This window comes from Odontesthes bonariensis, chromosome 21 (assembly GCF_027942865.1).
Source record: "Odontesthes bonariensis isolate fOdoBon6 chromosome 21, fOdoBon6.hap1, whole genome shotgun sequence".
NCBI classification, from domain to species: domain Eukaryota; kingdom Metazoa; phylum Chordata; class Actinopteri; order Atheriniformes; family Atherinopsidae; genus Odontesthes; species Odontesthes bonariensis.
This window is the reverse complement of record NC_134526.1, coordinates 19,987,271-20,004,223: the sequence shown is the minus strand read 5'-3', so window position 1 is coordinate 20,004,223 and position 16,953 is coordinate 19,987,271. Positions and strand designations below refer to the sequence as shown.

The window sequence follows — 16,953 nt, the reverse complement described above, 5'->3', positions numbered from 1 at the left end:
GCAATCACTGCCTGTCTATGGAGTTGACAGTCTCTGTTCAGCAGTAAAAGAGGCAGTGTAATGAGGAAACTAAATCCCATGACTGGTCTCCTTCACCCCAACGTCACCCTTTTCCTTCCTCTGCTCTGCGTTCATCTGCATGTGCGTTTGTGTGGTCAATCAAGCCTCATTACATTACATTACATTACATTACGGTCATTTTGCAGACGCTTTTATCCAAAGCGACTTACAATAAGTGTGTTCAACATCAGTATAGGCAAAAGAACTTCAGGTCACAAGAAATCATAAGTGCATTTCCTTCCAAAACCAAAATCCCCTTTACTTCAAATTGCTGTATAGCCTGAGTGATAAAACTACCCATAAAAGAGTGATTTTCATGTCTTTGTTGGATGCAACTTATGGAACTCTGTCCACCCCGCTTTACATTTATTACACTGTTTTGGTTCGGGGGAGCAATTTCCTCTCATTCCTCCGGATAGGCTGATTTTGTTGTGAAACTGTTTGCCTATGATTGTAACTAAGATGAAGACGATCTTTGCTTTGTTCATTTCAAAGGATACAAAAAATTCTCTCGTAAGTGTGGGGAAAAAATACCATTACAATAATGTAACAATGAGCAAGTAGAGGTTTGAGTCAACAAAAGGACACAAGATAAATTCAAATTGTCATTTTTGCTTCTAGTCGAAATGTCCTTTTATTTCCACTTGCTGTTTTTATTGTTTTACGCTTTGAGAGCTAATTGTTAGATGTTAGAATGTTGGATTTCTGGCTGTCAAGTTCTGCCACCTCAGCTAAACACACAACACACATTTGAACATGTTTTGTGCCAAATGTCTGAAATACCAGATGATTGAAATACATTACTTTGGAATTACTTTTGATGCTTTCTCATCCTTCTGTTCGACTTGGTTTGATATTTTCTCATTTTTAAATAAACGTATATGTAAAATCTAAGAATGTAAAACAGTCCAATGTCTCCCTCTGAACTGAATAGAACGATGATAAAATGGAAATCAAGGTACTTTAATTTCTGCAAGTGTTTACGTGCCGCATGAGTGCAGTACTTTTGTAAATGCTGCTTTCCGCCAAGTGAAAATCTGTTGATGTTCACATCCTTTACAATCTTGTGTTCATACTATAAGTGTCCTTGTGTCTGCAGACATGTGAGCCCACATGTGCCCATCAGTGTCCCAGACCCCCTTATTCAGAAAGCCTCTCTTCTTTGTCCAAACCAGGCACGCTCTCTTCAGCACATCTAATTTCCAGCTTGCTGGACAGTGAACCCCTCTGCAGTTGTTACCCTCTCCCGTGCCCCCCCTCCTCACCTCCCTCTCTGCCTATTCTTTACCACAGCCCCCCCCCCTGCCCACCTGTTTGTGACGTTTTTCATCCAATGAGAGGTGAGAGCATGTTGAGCAAGCACCAATGAGGCCACTTTTTCATGTGTATAAAACTTTTCAGGACAGTTTGCCGGGTTGCACTTTCTGTCAGTCCAGGAGTCTAAGAGGAGAGAAACTGCCCAGAGAGAGAGCAAGTGTGAACGCAGGGGGGGTCGCCAGTTTTTATTCCTCACGCTTCAGGAAAGTGGTGGGTGCACACAGCTTAATTTGTTTTAAGTCTCAGTATTAGGCCGGCTGGGCCGCTCAGACTGATGTGAGTATCTGTGTTTTTTCTTTATCCCTTTCTCCTGAAGCCTCTCCGTTTCAGTGAGGATGGAGAACGCACACATCAAAGAGTCGGACGATGTTCTGACCTACTTTGGCGTCACTGAGGAGACCGGCCTGTCTCCCGAGCAGGTGAAGAAGAATCAGGACAAGTATGGCTACAACGGTGAGGGAGAGAAAGAGATGGATAGGATGGATGGAGCATTGAAGAGAGGAAAGAGAGAGTGCTGTGATTGATGAATCGCATGATGGGGAATCCCAGTATCCCTAAACTGGATTTAGTTTTGAGTTGTAAGAAGGGTGAAGTGCAGGCACTATGGGAGGGTGAAGATGGAAGAGTGGTGGGATTTGAAGACAAATGATTTTCACCGTGCGTTTCAAAGGGCGAATTATGTTTGTGGAACAGGTGCATTATGGTGTCAGGTTTCTGACGTCTGCTACTGGCTTTAGATCGAGGATAACTGGTTTCTATTTGAAACTGAGGGAATTTGAGTTCAGAGTGAGGGAGTGTAAAGCAAATTAAATTTCCTGACAAATTCAAACAGAGCAAATATCAACATTCCACAGATGGAAAAGAAAGCATTTGTATGCAACCACAACCACGATTACATGCATTTAACTATTGACACTGAGTGTCCCAGTAAGCCAAGGCCCTTCAAGATTTTTACTGATTTATTGTTGCAAAGTCAAATGTACAAAGACAGTAAAGGTATGGTTCACTCCATTAATGTTGTCTGTCTGTCTGTCTGTCTGTCTCCACCAACAGAGCTGCCAGCAGAGGAAGGTGAGTCCATTTGTGTCTGAATCGCATGTCCTGTAGATCAGAATGCATCTTTTAATGTTGTGCCACCCAGACATGCCTGTTCCCCCCCACTTCCTGTGGTGACAAGTAATGCAGTTGTTTGTTTAACACCCGTCACCGGATTCTTGCTGTGCTACAGACTTGGAGAGCAAAGCAGACCCACACAACCAATGATTTGCTCACACCACACAAATGAGCCCACCCATGCCCATCTGTAGTGTTTTTTAACTACAAATGGACTGCTGTCATTGTCGTTCGAGCTGACGAGCAAGACAATGTGAAAATAAGTGGTGTAAGATAGCACACAACACAGGTCAGTTAGGCGCAAGACCATCAATTAAGTATCACTTTTCCTAAATTTTGCCTTGTTTTTCACATCAGTCTTGCACGCATATTCAAAACAACACTCTTTTAACATTAAGTAACATTTTAACACACAGATTAGGGATGCTGTGATGTATCAGTATTGATGATAACCGGATTAATAAAACATCACTGATTGCAACTGGGGCTTATCTCCCATTCTTTGTGTAATAAACTTTCAAATAAAGAAAAAAAGCCTCAAAACCAATCGTGAATTAGTCTAATTATTGTAGATATTACGATAGTATTGTTATCCTGGATGCCTTTTGCCACGATAATCATTTAGTAAACATCTGATATTGTGACAGTTATAATGTATCTATAAAAACTACACATGAACACATATATTGAACACTGAATTCTGTTTTTTTTAATCAGGAAAGACTATCTGGGAGTTGGTGGTGGAGCAGTTTGAGGACCTGTTGGTCAGAATCCTGCTGCTGGCGGCGTGCATCTCCTTTGTGAGTTATTCGCCATTTTCTTTGATGTGATACAATGCGTGTGCATCTGTAACATGCATGGAGGACTTTATGCAAGCAAAAGGTTGTTTTCATTCAGGTAAAGGTGCCTCATAATTGATTATTTTTCACTGTGAGTTTACAAGGTGACAGAAAAAAGGAAATCAGGAAGTAAAAACTAAACCGCAAAATCAAAGAACTCTAACTGTATTGATAAAAAAAAACCCTGAAAGAATAGATCGGTCTACCCCAAAATATGGGGATTAACCTTTTATTTCTGATTCAGCAAAGTGTTTTACAATAAAATCCACAGAAACAACCCTGCATTTTTCACACTTTCGCTGAGCAGTTAGATGATGGTATGAACAATTTAATAATACTGAGGAGAACCAGACGCGCCATTACAAAGCAACATGTTCAGTGACAAGAGAGAAACCAATGGTACGAGCCACAGTGATGAAACCCGCCTATTATCATTGTGATTAAATACAAATACACACGCACACACTCAGGCTGCCAAACACAGCATGTACATCACTGAGGTATAAAATGAAATTTGGACCCATTCTCATTTACACAAGGAATCCCTCACCATGTCACTCCTGCTCTCTAAATAACAGCTTTATGAAGCAGAGTGGGTTGCTCACATTGTCTTCATCCTCCATTTCTGCCCCGTGCCCTCCCTGAGCAGCTGTCACTATGGCCTTAGAAGGGCTGATGGCTGCGTGTGGAAACAAAAGAGACAGCAAGACAAAGAGAAAGACAGAAAGTGAGCGACAGTGTGTGTCTGCACACGCGCATGCATGGCACTTGCTTTATTTTAAGAAAGTCTCAAGCCAGGACGAGAAACTGTACCCTTGGACAAAGGTCAAGGATGGAAGGAACGAGGCATGGCTTGCAGCAGCAGGAGGGACGTGGAGGGGGGAGTCAGGGATTGAGTTGCACAATGGCATTGTTTGTTGCAATGACAAACGAGAGCAATAGATTCGGAGTGGTATAAGGTTTCTAAAAGAGAGAACACTAAATACTAGAGATACATGCTCATCATATTCAGACACGGGAATGTTCTATCACTGCAACGTGCTGACAAGCTCTGACTCCCGCTCTGGAGATCGATTGTGTCTTTGAAGAGAGGCAGTGTGAAGACAGACTAGAGGCAGGAAGCAATGGAGCCTAATGCTAAAAAAGAAGTGATGTGAGATGAAAGAGCAGGCGAATGGAAAACAAGGAGGATTATGATGCAGAGCGAAAATGCTTCACGAGAAGGATGGCGGGACTTGACTTTTCTCCCGGTTAGGCCTGTGCTTCGCTGGCCTGCAACTAATCTGTGTCAATGTCAACACTGAGCCTTTCCGAAACAGACCGGCCCTAATAACAGCGGGACTCCCATTCACAGGGGCCCACACGTGTTGAACTGTAGGTTTGGAGACGAGTCACATGCAATGTAGAGGAGAGATCTCACACGTAGGATGACATAAGACGTAAGAGCAACAATGTGAAATGTAATTTGATCCGCCAATGGATCAGAGCTGTCATAAATAGCGGCTCATCAGGGAAAATTCATGGTTTATGCTAGTCAGCAGTAAAAGATAATATGGTCACCCTGAGTAACAGGTGCAAATAAACTTAAAGAAGGTGAGCAGTAGCAGTGATACATTTTTTTCAATAGTTATTTGAAAAAGTCACCCCGACAACACTAAATATATATATAAATATACATGTTTACATGTTTTAATGACTGGAAGTTAAACGTTGAACTTTAAGGGATGGTTAAGATTCCAGTTTCACGCTGAATCAATCAGTCAGTCAAATTAAATGTAAGATTAATGCTTCAGGTCACTTGTTAACTACTAAACGCAGGAAGTTCACGTGTGTCCTTTTATTTATTGATTTATTCTTTTATCCACACTCTGATTCTAACTCTCTGTGTCCCTGTCCATCCCAGGTGCTGGCTATGTTTGAGGAAGGTGAAGAAAGCGTCACTGCCTTTGTCGAGCCCTTCGTCATCCTCCTTATCCTCATCGCAAATGCCATCGTAGGGGTGTGGCAGGTCAGTGAGCTTGCGACACAAACACACACACACATGCACACACGGGAACAATCGCAGCCGCAAGGACACATACCTGCGCCTCACTGCTGTCTTTTACACACACCTAAATAGACTCTTAAACTTAGAAACAGTCACGCGCAATAAATCACACACGTCGCCGACCTGTTCAGGCCCTGCGTCCTTGATGAAGAGTGCACGCTCCGTCCAGAGTTGTGGCTGGCACCTCAAAGTTCAAGGGAAGCCAAAACAAGAGGGATGACATCAAGAGGAGGTGAAAAGGTGAAAGGTTAAGCCAACAGAGTGAGTGGAGGGAAAGGGGGGGGGGGGCTGGAGCCCATGGTGCCTTGAAGGTTTAAAGTGCTGTGTGCTTCGTTATAGTCCACACTGTGCAATCCATTGTAAAAATACAGAGGGACGATCACATTACCACAGGCCTGAGGTGTGTGTGAGCTGAGGGGGTTCATATCGACCCTGTGGCAGTCATTTGGAAACTATGCGCGAGGATTCACACATGGGGAGTATGGAGGAGAGTGGAGAGAGGGAGGGCAGCTGGCATAAATTGGACTTTACACTTTGAGGCGATCGGGGGGGACCAGCCTCAGAAGAAAACGACAGACTGAGCTGAACATCAGTGTGTTTGACTTCTCCCATTTATCTGTTGCCCATGCAGGGGCTGCTTTCACTGGTAAACTGAGCAGAGCGGTGATTATTGATCGTTTTGGTCGTTTTTAAAATAAACTCAACATGCTAAACCAGCAAGCCTATGAGGTCGTGAGTGAATGGATTAGCTCCTGCGCTCTTTTCTGTGTATGCTTAACAGTACACTAAAATTTTCGTCAGAATATTCAGAGCTTGATAGAGTGCTGGGTAACTAGCCGTTTGAGCAGTGAACCCATGTAAAGAGACTGAGGGTCCTCAATGCAGCAGGCTTAATGAGTCCAGAGTTGTGTGTGTTCCTTTCTAGCTTGTCATCCCACTCTTTCAGCTCACTTTCCTTTCTGTCCACTTTCAAATAAAGGCCAAAAGTGCCAGAAAATATTTTTTAAAAATGATATTTTGGCTGATAACCTGTAACTCTGTAAAAAAAATAAGAAATTCAGGAAAAGCAAACACAAAATGGAAAAGAAAACTTTGATCATTTTGATTGAAGTTATGCAGAACTGTAAAGATTTAACGTGTCAAAGCTGTTTTGTTAGAATCGTCATACACAAATAATCACAGGAAGGGCAGGAAAATGGGATGTTGGAACGTGACCTGTAATGAAACTACAAATGAGGTTAGTTCTGCCTCAGAAGCATCATTTTTACAATTTACTCTCCTAAAGCTTTATAGAAGCACAACGCTAAATTGCTCAACCGTGCCTTGGGAACGCGTGGTTGTATCACATAATATTAAAGGCATGTACTGTATTTTACCACAACTTTACAATCTTTAAGGGTTTTAACTTATCAGAGTGCTAGAATGATTTGTGTGCATTTTTTGTTTTGCTACAGGAGCGCAATGCAGAGAGCGCCATTGAGGCCCTGAAGGAGTATGAGCCTGAGATGGGGAAAGTTTACCGGTCGGACAGGAAGAGCGTGCAGAGAATCAAGGCCAGAGAGCTTGTTCCTGGGGATGTGGTGGAGATTTCTGGTAAGATTCACCAGTTATGGACAAATTTCTTTCAACTTTAGCTGCATTTAGCTGTAGTCCATTATTCCACAAAAACCACGAGTGCAACAAGTGTATAAGACACAACTATGACTAATCCTTAGATGACAGTGTTTTCTAACACTCCTGTATGAACCCAAAGAAATCTATAAGCTGTAGCTATATGGGGTTGAGGGTCACAATAATCATCTAAACTGACCTAAAACCTCTCCATAGTGCACAATATTAATATCCAAACTATAGTTCATGGGCAGTTTCCTGATGCAAAGTCAGCATGGAAAGGTATAAGGAAACATCCAAGGGTCTAACACAGTTAACACGTTGTGCTTCACTGTCAGCAGGCAAGATAAGCAGCAGCCAGTATCAGAAAATATAATCTTAACCAAATCTTTCTTGAACTTTGAGCACTGTAACTTGTGTGTGAAAGTCAAACAGTATTTTTGTAGTTCATGTAATGGATATTGCACAGTTTAATGATGTCGGGAACAACCCTGCTGATAAGTCAGTGTTGTGCCTTACAAGAATTTACAGACTTGTAAAGACAAATCCACACTATAGTATTAATTTTCGATCATTTCTGGCTTTTGCAACACAAACTCGAAACCCGGGAAATTGACTGATCATGTTTAAATGTTTTTATATGATCTGTGTTGCACTAGACATAGCTTACGTAGCAATAGCTGATGCAGCAAATTATAAGACAGCAGTCTTAGACATTCTGTAATCTCCTGGAAAACAGTTTTACACTGTTCATGATTCTCCCTGCACTGGCAGGCATATACTGATATTTGACATTCATTTTTTAATCCAAAATTCAATAAAAACGGAGGATGCAGAATGGTGGATCGTGCCAGATCAGGTCAGATGAGTAAAGACGGTGGTTTTTGGGAGTGGGTGACCTCCCAAGCTTAAATACGTAAAAGCAAACAGCACTTTGTAAGTCCTTAAAGAAGCCAGAGGGCTCCTCATCACCATTGTTCAATTACCATCACATGCACGTGAGTGAGTATGCGGTTATGTCCCGCAAAATTAGCACCGGCCTTTTAAGGCAGTCACAAAGGAAAAGGGGTGGAGAGGGAACTTTCTAGGAAAGAAAAAAAAAACAAGCTTGCACTTGATATCGACTCAGTCCTCTGTCTCTCCCTGTCCACCTGTTCTTTTCATTTCATGATCTCCCCAAGGTCTCCCTCTCCCTCTGACTCTTACTGTGGTATCAGTTTTCAACAACACCATCCATCCAGAGTGCTAAAACCAGTCAATCAACCCTGCGCCCCCCCCCCCATTCTGTTGTAATGCTGCTCATCAGATTGTTAAGATTCTTCGAGCTGTAAAGCAACAAAAGAAATACATCACCTCAAAAGGGGCTTAATAGTGCACATTGTTGTGGAAGTATTAATAAAGTGTATGTGTGTGCTTTTCTTTGCGTGTGATTGTCTGGACGCAAGTTGGTGACAAAGTGCCAGCTGACATCAGGCTCATCTCCATCAAGTCTACAACGCTGCGTGTGGACCAGTCCATTCTTACTGGTACGTTTCATCACAGATGGGAGACAAAAATATTTAGCTGTTTTGAATGCCCACTGAACGCCCTGACTGCTCCCCCTGACCCGTGTCTGCAGGCGAGTCTGTCAGTGTGATCAAGCACACTGAGGCCATCCCAGACCCCCGAGCCGTCAACCAGGACAAGAAGAACATGCTGTTCTCTGTGAGTCTTTTTCCTGCCCTCCCCGCTCCTATTTGCCGTCTCTTGACTTTTATATTTCCATCAAATCAGACAAACCCACTGCCTGATTCCTTTGGTCATATTTCCTTCTATATTACACTTTTGACTGGCCTCTTCAAACAGTTTAATGATCATTACAGCAGCTGTTTTTAATAGCATAGTTGGAAAACCTACATGTCACTGTAGAAAAGTTTTGTGGAGTTTTGTAACCTTAGTCAAAACTGGTCGACCAACTTTCTAAGGGTTGTCTCGCTCTCTTCTGATGCTTTTGATCAGGGCACCAACATTGCTGCTGGCAGAGCCGTTGGCATTGCTGTTGCAACTGGTGTCTCCACTGAGATCGGTAAGATTCGTGACCAGATGGCAGCCACCGAGCAGGAGAAGACCCCTCTGCAGCAGAAACTGGACGAGTTTGGAGAGCAGCTCTCCAAGGTGAGCGATGCAGTCAGACATGACACCTCTCTGAAACTCAGTGCTGGTTTTATTTATCACAATCATGAACCTTTTAGAAAGGACAAACACTTTTTTGGTTTTCCCTTTGCCAAGAGGGATTTAAAGATTTTTATGCATCTGAAATGCCTGCAGAGTCCACACCAAAGGAAGTATTTACCATCTATTACAGTTCCTCGGTGCCACAGTGCTATCTGAAATCTGTTCCACAAGTCAACATATTTAATGTATTTTAAACATGTGCATAATCCATGCCTTGCATCTAGTTTGACAAACAAAAACACTAAGAACAAGCAACAGCCTTGCTTTTTGCCTTTTTTGACCAATCAGAGCAAACCGCACCTTTCAGGAGGCGGGTCTTTAAGGGACAGGAGTTAGAATAAAACATCTCTTTCAGTAGGTAACAAAAGGTGCTGCAGCAATAGAAATGTTTGAATTTCTAAAGCATTCTAAATAAATCTAAAATTTGATTGACCCCCAAACCTGTGAATAGGCATCCTACAGGCTCTTTAAGATTTAAAGTTTTTATATTTAAGATATATTTAAAAAAAAAAAAAAAGACTAATATCTGGCACATCCTACTAACTGCCTCCCCTCCAGGTCATCTCCCTAATTTGTGTGGCTGTGTGGATAATCAACATTGGCCATTTCAATGACCCCGTCCACGGGGGTTCCTGGTTCCGTGGTGCCATCTACTATTTCAAAATTGCAGTGGCTTTGGCTGTGGCTGCCATCCCTGAAGGTAAGGGATTAACTTCCGTTTGGTGAGCCAAGAAGGTTCTCATACCTAATACTCACGATGTGTTCCTTGTCTATGGGATGCTGCTTCCAGTCTATATGTTAGTCCTGCGATTAGCCTCGTCTGCTTCCCCAAATACACTCCTAAAGATGCATAATTACTCACTGCCCGAATCATCAGGATTTTCCCAACTTGTGAAAGCTTGTAAAAATCTTTTGGTTACTATACATCCCGAAGAAAAAGATGAGAATTATATATTTAGCCAGTAAATCAAGAGTTTACACTAAATGTCCTCATTAAGGTCAAATACACTGCTCACTACAGCTGTTTTTTAAAGCCTTTCAGTTGGATTTAAATATAGTTTTCACCCCTCTTAACCTATTACAACCTAAGGGCCATAACGTTGCCAAATGTCCCAAACATCTGGCTATCTTGTTTTTTCCATCTGTAATGAGCCATCAGCATTGTTGGACCCCATCGACGCCTTTTTGGGGCAAATCAACATGTTTAATTGACATGGGGTCTATCTGAGAAATTTTACTTTTAAGTGAGTTGTGACAAATGAAGCAATTTCATATATTTTTCATGCTGGCCAAAGTATTTACCATCTTATTTACTATCTTGCACCAAGAAATACAATTTCAAGATCTTTATGAATGTCATTCTAATCCTTTTACTGGAGGAATTCAACACTTAGTAAAATGTTGCCGGACTTGCGGCTACCTAGTTTGTGTCTTGTCAATATGACTGAATACATTTTCTGGGACTAAACTGTTTTGGATTTGGCTCACACCCCTCACCTTAAAGTCAGCTGCAAACTGTGTCAACACTCGTCATGAGATCACAGCATGACGATGCCAAAAGGACAACATCGTCTGCAAACACGGATGCCGCGATAAAGCCACTAAATTGGATGATCTCCAGACCTTCTACATACCAGTGTGGGAATTGATATTGGCCAAGAATCTGAGCACAGTTCTTAGTCCAAGCACAAGAGGACTGAATGTTTTGCACACGCCAGTCCCATAGGAATACGTTTTGAGAACACAGTAGTTTGGGTGCACTCCATCACCGGACCATCAGTGCAGTCTGCATAAAGTTTAGATGGTTTTGAACAGAAGTCTCTTCGGATTAAAAAACCTGATTTCTCTTTACTGTTTCAAAGAAGCTTCATGGTGCATTCACTTAAAGTCTGTCACTTTGTCCGTCACAGGCCTGCCCGCTGTCATCACCACATGCTTGGCACTGGGAACGCGTCGTATGGCCAAGAAGAACGCCATCGTCAGGAGCCTGCCCTCTGTGGAGACCCTGGGCTGTACCTCTGTCATCTGCTCCGACAAGACTGGTACTCTCACCACCAACCAGATGTGTGTGACCAAGGTGTGTTCATGCACACATCCGCAACTGTAACCTGCTGGCATTTTCAATCGAAACCCGAACGAGTAAATGGGAATATTTGTCATGTTTTCGTGCAGATGTTCGTCATTGACAGAGTCGATGGAGACAGTGTTTCCCTTGGTCAGTTTGACATTTCAGGCTCAAAGTACACCCCTGAAGGAGAAGTGTAAGTGACAAATGGATGTAAACATACCAAAAACACTCATGAGCACCATTCTGATCACTGACCAATAAACCTTTGCTAAACAAACATTTGTTTCTTTTTCCAAATGTTTTCTACCAGCACAAGGAATGGTAGCCTTGTGAAGTGCGGACAGTTTGATGGATTAGTGGAGCTGGCAACCATCTGCTCTCTGTGCAATGACTCATCCCTGGACTACAATGAGGTCTGCAGATCATTTAGGACTTCTATTTGTGCATGACACATATATTCATGTGCTACCAGTTACTGTTGGATCACCTTAAAATGTACTTCTGGGTCCATTCTTTCTCTCTATGCGCAGTCCAAGGGTATTTACGAGAAAGTGGGTGAGGCCACTGAGACAGCCCTGTGCTGTTTGGTGGAGAAGATGAACGTGTTCAACACTGAAGTGCGTGGTTTGTCCAAGGTGGAAAGGGCCAACGCTTGCTGTACTGTAAGTCCACAAAAGATCTCATGTAGAAAGTTCTTTAAGCCCATTATTGTAACTTCATTGCTTTGGCCCACTTGATTTCCATATGCAGTAATCAGCTGTAAACAGCTGCTTAGCAGATATGTCCATTTGTGAACTCTTCGACGCTGCCTCTCCAGGTTACCTCCTGTTTTTTTTTCACTGTCCAACAGGTCATCAAGCAGCTGATGCGAAAGGAGTTTACCCTGGAGTTCTCCAGAGACAGAAAGTCCATGTCGGTCTACTGCTCGCCTGCCAAGTCTGCCAAAGCTCCTGTGGGGAATAAGATGTTTGTCAAAGTGAGTGTGTGGTCAGGATATTAACATAAAGAAGAAGATAAAGAAGTAGGCGCATCACTTTAAATGAGCAAACAGTGGTGTTGAATCTCCCAAATAAGATTTGACACAGACACACACATATATAAATATTGTATATATACATATATATATATATATATATATATGTGCTAGTTACACTCGGACTGATTCTAATTGATGGGAGAACATTTTAGTGTTTCCTTTCTAAATACTACAGACTAAAATCAATAATTTACTTTCAATGATTTGATTGCAACCAGAGCAACAAGGGGAAAACTTGAGTAAATATTGTGTTTACTTCTGCCATCAGGGCGCTCCAGAAGGTGTCATTGACCGTTGTGCATACGTTCGTGTGGGCACCAGCCGTGTACCACTGACTGGCCCAGTCAAAGACCACATCATGTCAGTCATCAAGGAATGGGGCACCGGGCGTGACACCCTGCGTTGTTTGGCACTCGCCACCCGCGACACCCCTCCGAGGAAGGAGGAGATGAACCTGGAGGACTCCAACCACTTTGTAGATTATGAGGTGGGTCAGTTAGATACTACAGCAAGGGTTGTACAGTCGCTTTGATGGTTAATCCAATTAACACTTTTTCTTTTTTACCTCCAGACTGACTTGACCTTTGTTGGCTGCGTTGGCATGCTCGACCCTCCTCGCAAGGAGGTCATGGGCTCCATTGTGCTGTGCAGGGCCGCAGGAATCCGTGTCATCATGATCACTGGTCAGTCTCTGCATAATACCCAGCACGCCAGTCTTACTGTTGAGGAAATAAAGCTGAGATTTAACAGAGAATACAATACATCTTCCTTCCTGCCTCTTCCATCCAGGTGACAACAAAGGCACAGCTGTGGCCATCTGCCGTCGCATTGGCATCTTCACTGAGGATGAGGATGTAACTGGCAAAGCGTTTACGGGACGTGAGTTTGATGACCTCTCTCCATTTGAACAGAAGAATGCAGTCCGAAAGGGTTGCTGCTTCGCCAGAGTGGAGCCTTCCCACAAGTCAAAGATCGTTGAGTTTCTGCAGGGCTTTGATGAGATTACTGCCATGGTGAGAAGAAAAGGACCACTTCCGATGAGATTATTGCACATAAAAGAGAACTGAATCAGTTTCATTTGGAAAAAAAAAAAATTGCAGTCAAACATGATAATCTTTCATCGCCTGATAGATAATTTCTCTTTGATTTTGCTCTACCTTTCACCAAGACCGGTGACGGAGTGAACGATGCCCCTGCCTTGAAAAAGGCGGAGATTGGCATCGCCATGGGCTCTGGCACTGCCGTTGCCAAGTCTGCCTCTGAGATGGTCCTGGCTGACGACAACTTCTCCTCCATCGTGTCTGCTGTTGAAGAGGGCAGAGCCATTTACAACAACATGAAGCAGTTCATCCGCTACCTCATCTCCTCCAACGTTGGCGAGGTCGTCTGGTGGGGACATTATACTGCACTTTGCTTTAATGAGTCAAAAGAAATGAACTTTGTTCGAATAAGTCAAGAGGTCTTAACTATGAAAAGGACTTAGTTTTCCTTTTCTTTCTCCTACAGTATCTTCCTGACTGCTGCTCTGGGTCTGCCTGAGGCTCTGATCCCAGTCCAGCTTCTCTGGGTCAACCTTGTAACTGACGGTCTGCCTGCCACCGCCCTGGGCTTCAACCCCCCTGACCTAGACATCATGGGCAAAGCCCCCCGTTCTCCCAAAGAGCCCCTCATCTCTGGCTGGCTCTTCTTCAGATATCTGGCCATTGGAAGTGGGTCTTTGCTCTTTCTTTGGTCTCATTTATTGAAACACTTCAATGTCGTTAAACTACTACCTTATTGATGTAACCGGTAATAGTAATTCTGTTATCCTTTTTTTCTCCGTTTTTTGACATACAGAGTTTGTATTTTTAGCTCCTGCTTGGTTTTTTTTCAAGCGCCTTTAATTTGCTTCCATTGCTCATACTGCAGATAAACCTGTCATTGGTTTCATAAAAATCTGATACTCTAAAAAGGAAAAAAAAATACTTCCAAAGAGTTATTTAGCATCGAAGTGTGAGATCTCAAGTTTTCCTCGTGACATCTGTACGACGCTGGTAGCACATTCACCTCCTTGGAATGTTACACCAAAAAAAGTTTTTATCGTACACATGCTGTAGTTTTGTGGTTTAAATCTCTGTTTCAGCACAATAACATCTCTTTCAGGTTATGTCGGTGCTGCAACAGTTGCAGCTGCTGCCTGGTGGTTCTTGTACTGTGATGAAGGCCCAATGGTCACCTTCTACCAGCTGGTTAGTATTGAATGCTTGTAACTGATTACACAGAAGATAAATCCAACACCTCAATACAGACACATTTTTTAATCGCACATTATTACCTCAAACTTTCTGGCATCAGAACTACTGTTTCTGTCTTCCCTGTCAGTGTCACTTCATGCAGTGCAGCCCGGATAACGAGGACTTTTCTGACATCCGCTGTGACGTGTTCGAGTCCGCTCCACCGATGACCATGGCTCTGTCTGTGCTGGTTACCATCGAGATGTGCAACGCTCTCAATAGGTAGGACTATACTGAACCTATAGGGCATTGAGATTACTTTAGTATGAGCAGCAACATACACAAACAGCATATTAATACTGTAAGTGCATTATGGTGGGACGTTATAGTCGTTATACTATAACTATAAGACGTTATACTGGAGGATTTCCATTAACGTACTCCTTTACCTTCCCATCAAACCCCCACGTTCTTGCTTCCTCAGCTTGTCTGAGAACCAGTCCCTGGTGCGTATGCCCCCTTGGAGCAATATCTGGCTGATTTCCGCCATGACCCTCTCCATGTCCCTTCACTTCATGATCATCTACGTCGACCCCCTGCCCGTGAGTCTGGCTTCCACTTCCTCCACGTAGCTCATACAGACTTGCATGTTCTCTCATAGGTTGTCATTGCTTTGCTTCAATGGGAAAAGCACCAACATGGATACTGGTTATGTGCATTGCAATCAGCTGCAGTAGTATCAGAATCTGTATGGTTGACTGTTTCTTAGGAACTTGTGCGACTGTCTTAGTCGTTTGAACAACACGCTTCTGCTCTCATCCACAGATGATTTTCAAGCTCACTCATTTGAACGTGGAGCAGTGGCTGATGGTGCTGAAACTTTCCTTCCCAGTCATTCTTATTGATGAGCTTCTTAAGTTTGTCGCTCGCACATATCTGGAGGGTAAGCTCAAAGTGTGACCTGTTTAATTTTGTATAGTTGATCACATTCATGTTACAAATGACTTGACTCCCCGATTAAATGTACTTAATCTACTTTACCTGTTAACCTCTCCCTTTAAAAAAGAAGAAATTCCTGATAGTTTTAATCATCTCTCACCCTTTTTCCTCTAATCTGTTGACTCTGATCTAATTTTCCCCTCCGTGGATGCTCTTCCTCACTGCTCCCTTTTTGACAATCCAGCCTAAACCTTCCCCTCCTTCATACCCCTGTTACAAAACAAGGTATTCCCCTGACTACAGTTTGAGGTTTCCTCTGCATCGTGCCCATCTTAAAAGAAACATTGTGTACTAATCTGTCTGGATCCAGTGTTGGTGTGATCAGTCGAGCAGCCATTAGAAATCTAATAATTGCTCCCAGCATCATATTAAGTTCTGCACACTCGCTGTTTCTTTGCTGGAAATGAGAAAAAATTGTGATTTTAGTGGGTAGCGCAAAGTAGCTGTTAAATAAAAGCAGTAGAACAATAATGGTGATCACATTTAGCATGGTTTGATGATTCTTTTACAGTAAACAAACTAATACTTTACATTCTGCTAACAAGGTTAAGCATAAACGGAATGTTCTTGGATTTTGCTGGAATGTGTTTCAAAATAAACCGTGCTGCCTCTTAAATTTGTTCATAGTAAAAGTAAAAGTAGCAGTAAAAGTAACGCCATGAAATTTTTTGTTTTTTTATATCATGCACCATTGCAAGGTAGGAAAAAGTTTAACAAGATTTTAGGCTGATGGCACGCCCATGGCTTTTTCCCACACGTGACACTAGTGCTAAGCATAACAATGCACTAAAAAGGAAGAGAATTAACTTGTTCCTTAAAAGGAATAGGTAGTTGGACATTTTGGAGCAACTAGACCCCTCATATTAAATGCCAATAGTTCAATTCATAGTATTACTTATTACACAAACGCAATAGATGTTCACTGGAGAGCAGATATTGTTCTCCACAATGTCCGACTTCCATCTCCAGCTCTCTAAAACTAATCAAACGCTCACTTGAAATGAATCTTGCGATCCTCCTCCGGGCTTCTACTTCGGATCTAACCAGCCTTTGTTTTGTTTTGTGCGTGCAGGGAAGGTCTAAAGGCAAAGTGCGACAAGGAGAGTTGGAAGCAAAGAGAGCACGAAGACACAGAGGACGAAAAAAAGAGGAGGCGGATCGCTCCAGCTGAAGGAGAGCGCGCCAAAAGCCACTCGATCAAAATCTCCAGTGGCGCGACTACTAAAGAAGACACATCAGCCATCTGAAGATACATTTAAAAAAAAAAAAAAAAAAGAAGCTGCAAAGTATTTTTCTGTGTATGTACTGAAAATAATATATAGTTAAGGGATGAGAAAGCTTTGCTGTTTATTCTATTCTTAAAGAATAAAAGGTATGTATTAAAGAAGCTGTGAACTCTAGCTCTTTATTTTCCAAGCGGCCGATCTGTTTTGAGT

General features: G+C 42.6%; 1 protein-coding gene across 2 annotated transcripts; it reads left to right on the top strand.

Annotated features, from left to right (window-relative positions):
- The first annotated feature begins 1,471 nt into the window (after positions 1-1,471).
- On the top strand, positions 1,472-16,904 carry atp2a1 (ATPase sarcoplasmic/endoplasmic reticulum Ca2+ transporting 1). Of its 2 annotated transcripts, XM_075454879.1 has the most exons (26): positions 1,472-1,587; positions 1,694-1,830; positions 2,431-2,448; positions 3,208-3,290; positions 5,233-5,337; positions 6,831-6,969; positions 8,433-8,513; positions 8,606-8,691; positions 8,986-9,141; positions 9,760-9,901; positions 11,112-11,278; positions 11,374-11,462; positions 11,580-11,682; positions 11,800-11,931; positions 12,120-12,245; positions 12,574-12,792; positions 12,877-12,988; positions 13,095-13,318; positions 13,474-13,694; positions 13,812-14,014; positions 14,448-14,533; positions 14,667-14,800; positions 15,003-15,120; positions 15,344-15,461; positions 15,702-15,742; positions 16,590-16,904. In XM_075454879.1, exons 2-25 carry the CDS (start codon positions 1,713-1,715, stop codon positions 15,704-15,706), a joined length of 2,985 nt encoding a protein of 994 aa, XP_075310994.1. In that variant the 5' UTR covers positions 1,472-1,587; positions 1,694-1,712; the 3' UTR covers positions 15,707-15,742; positions 16,590-16,904. The 2 variants fall into 2 exon arrangements, with proteins under 2 accessions (XP_075310994.1, XP_075310993.1); XM_075454878.1 differs by lacking the exon at positions 15,702-15,742.
- The last annotated feature ends 49 nt before the right edge of the window (positions 16,905-16,953 follow it).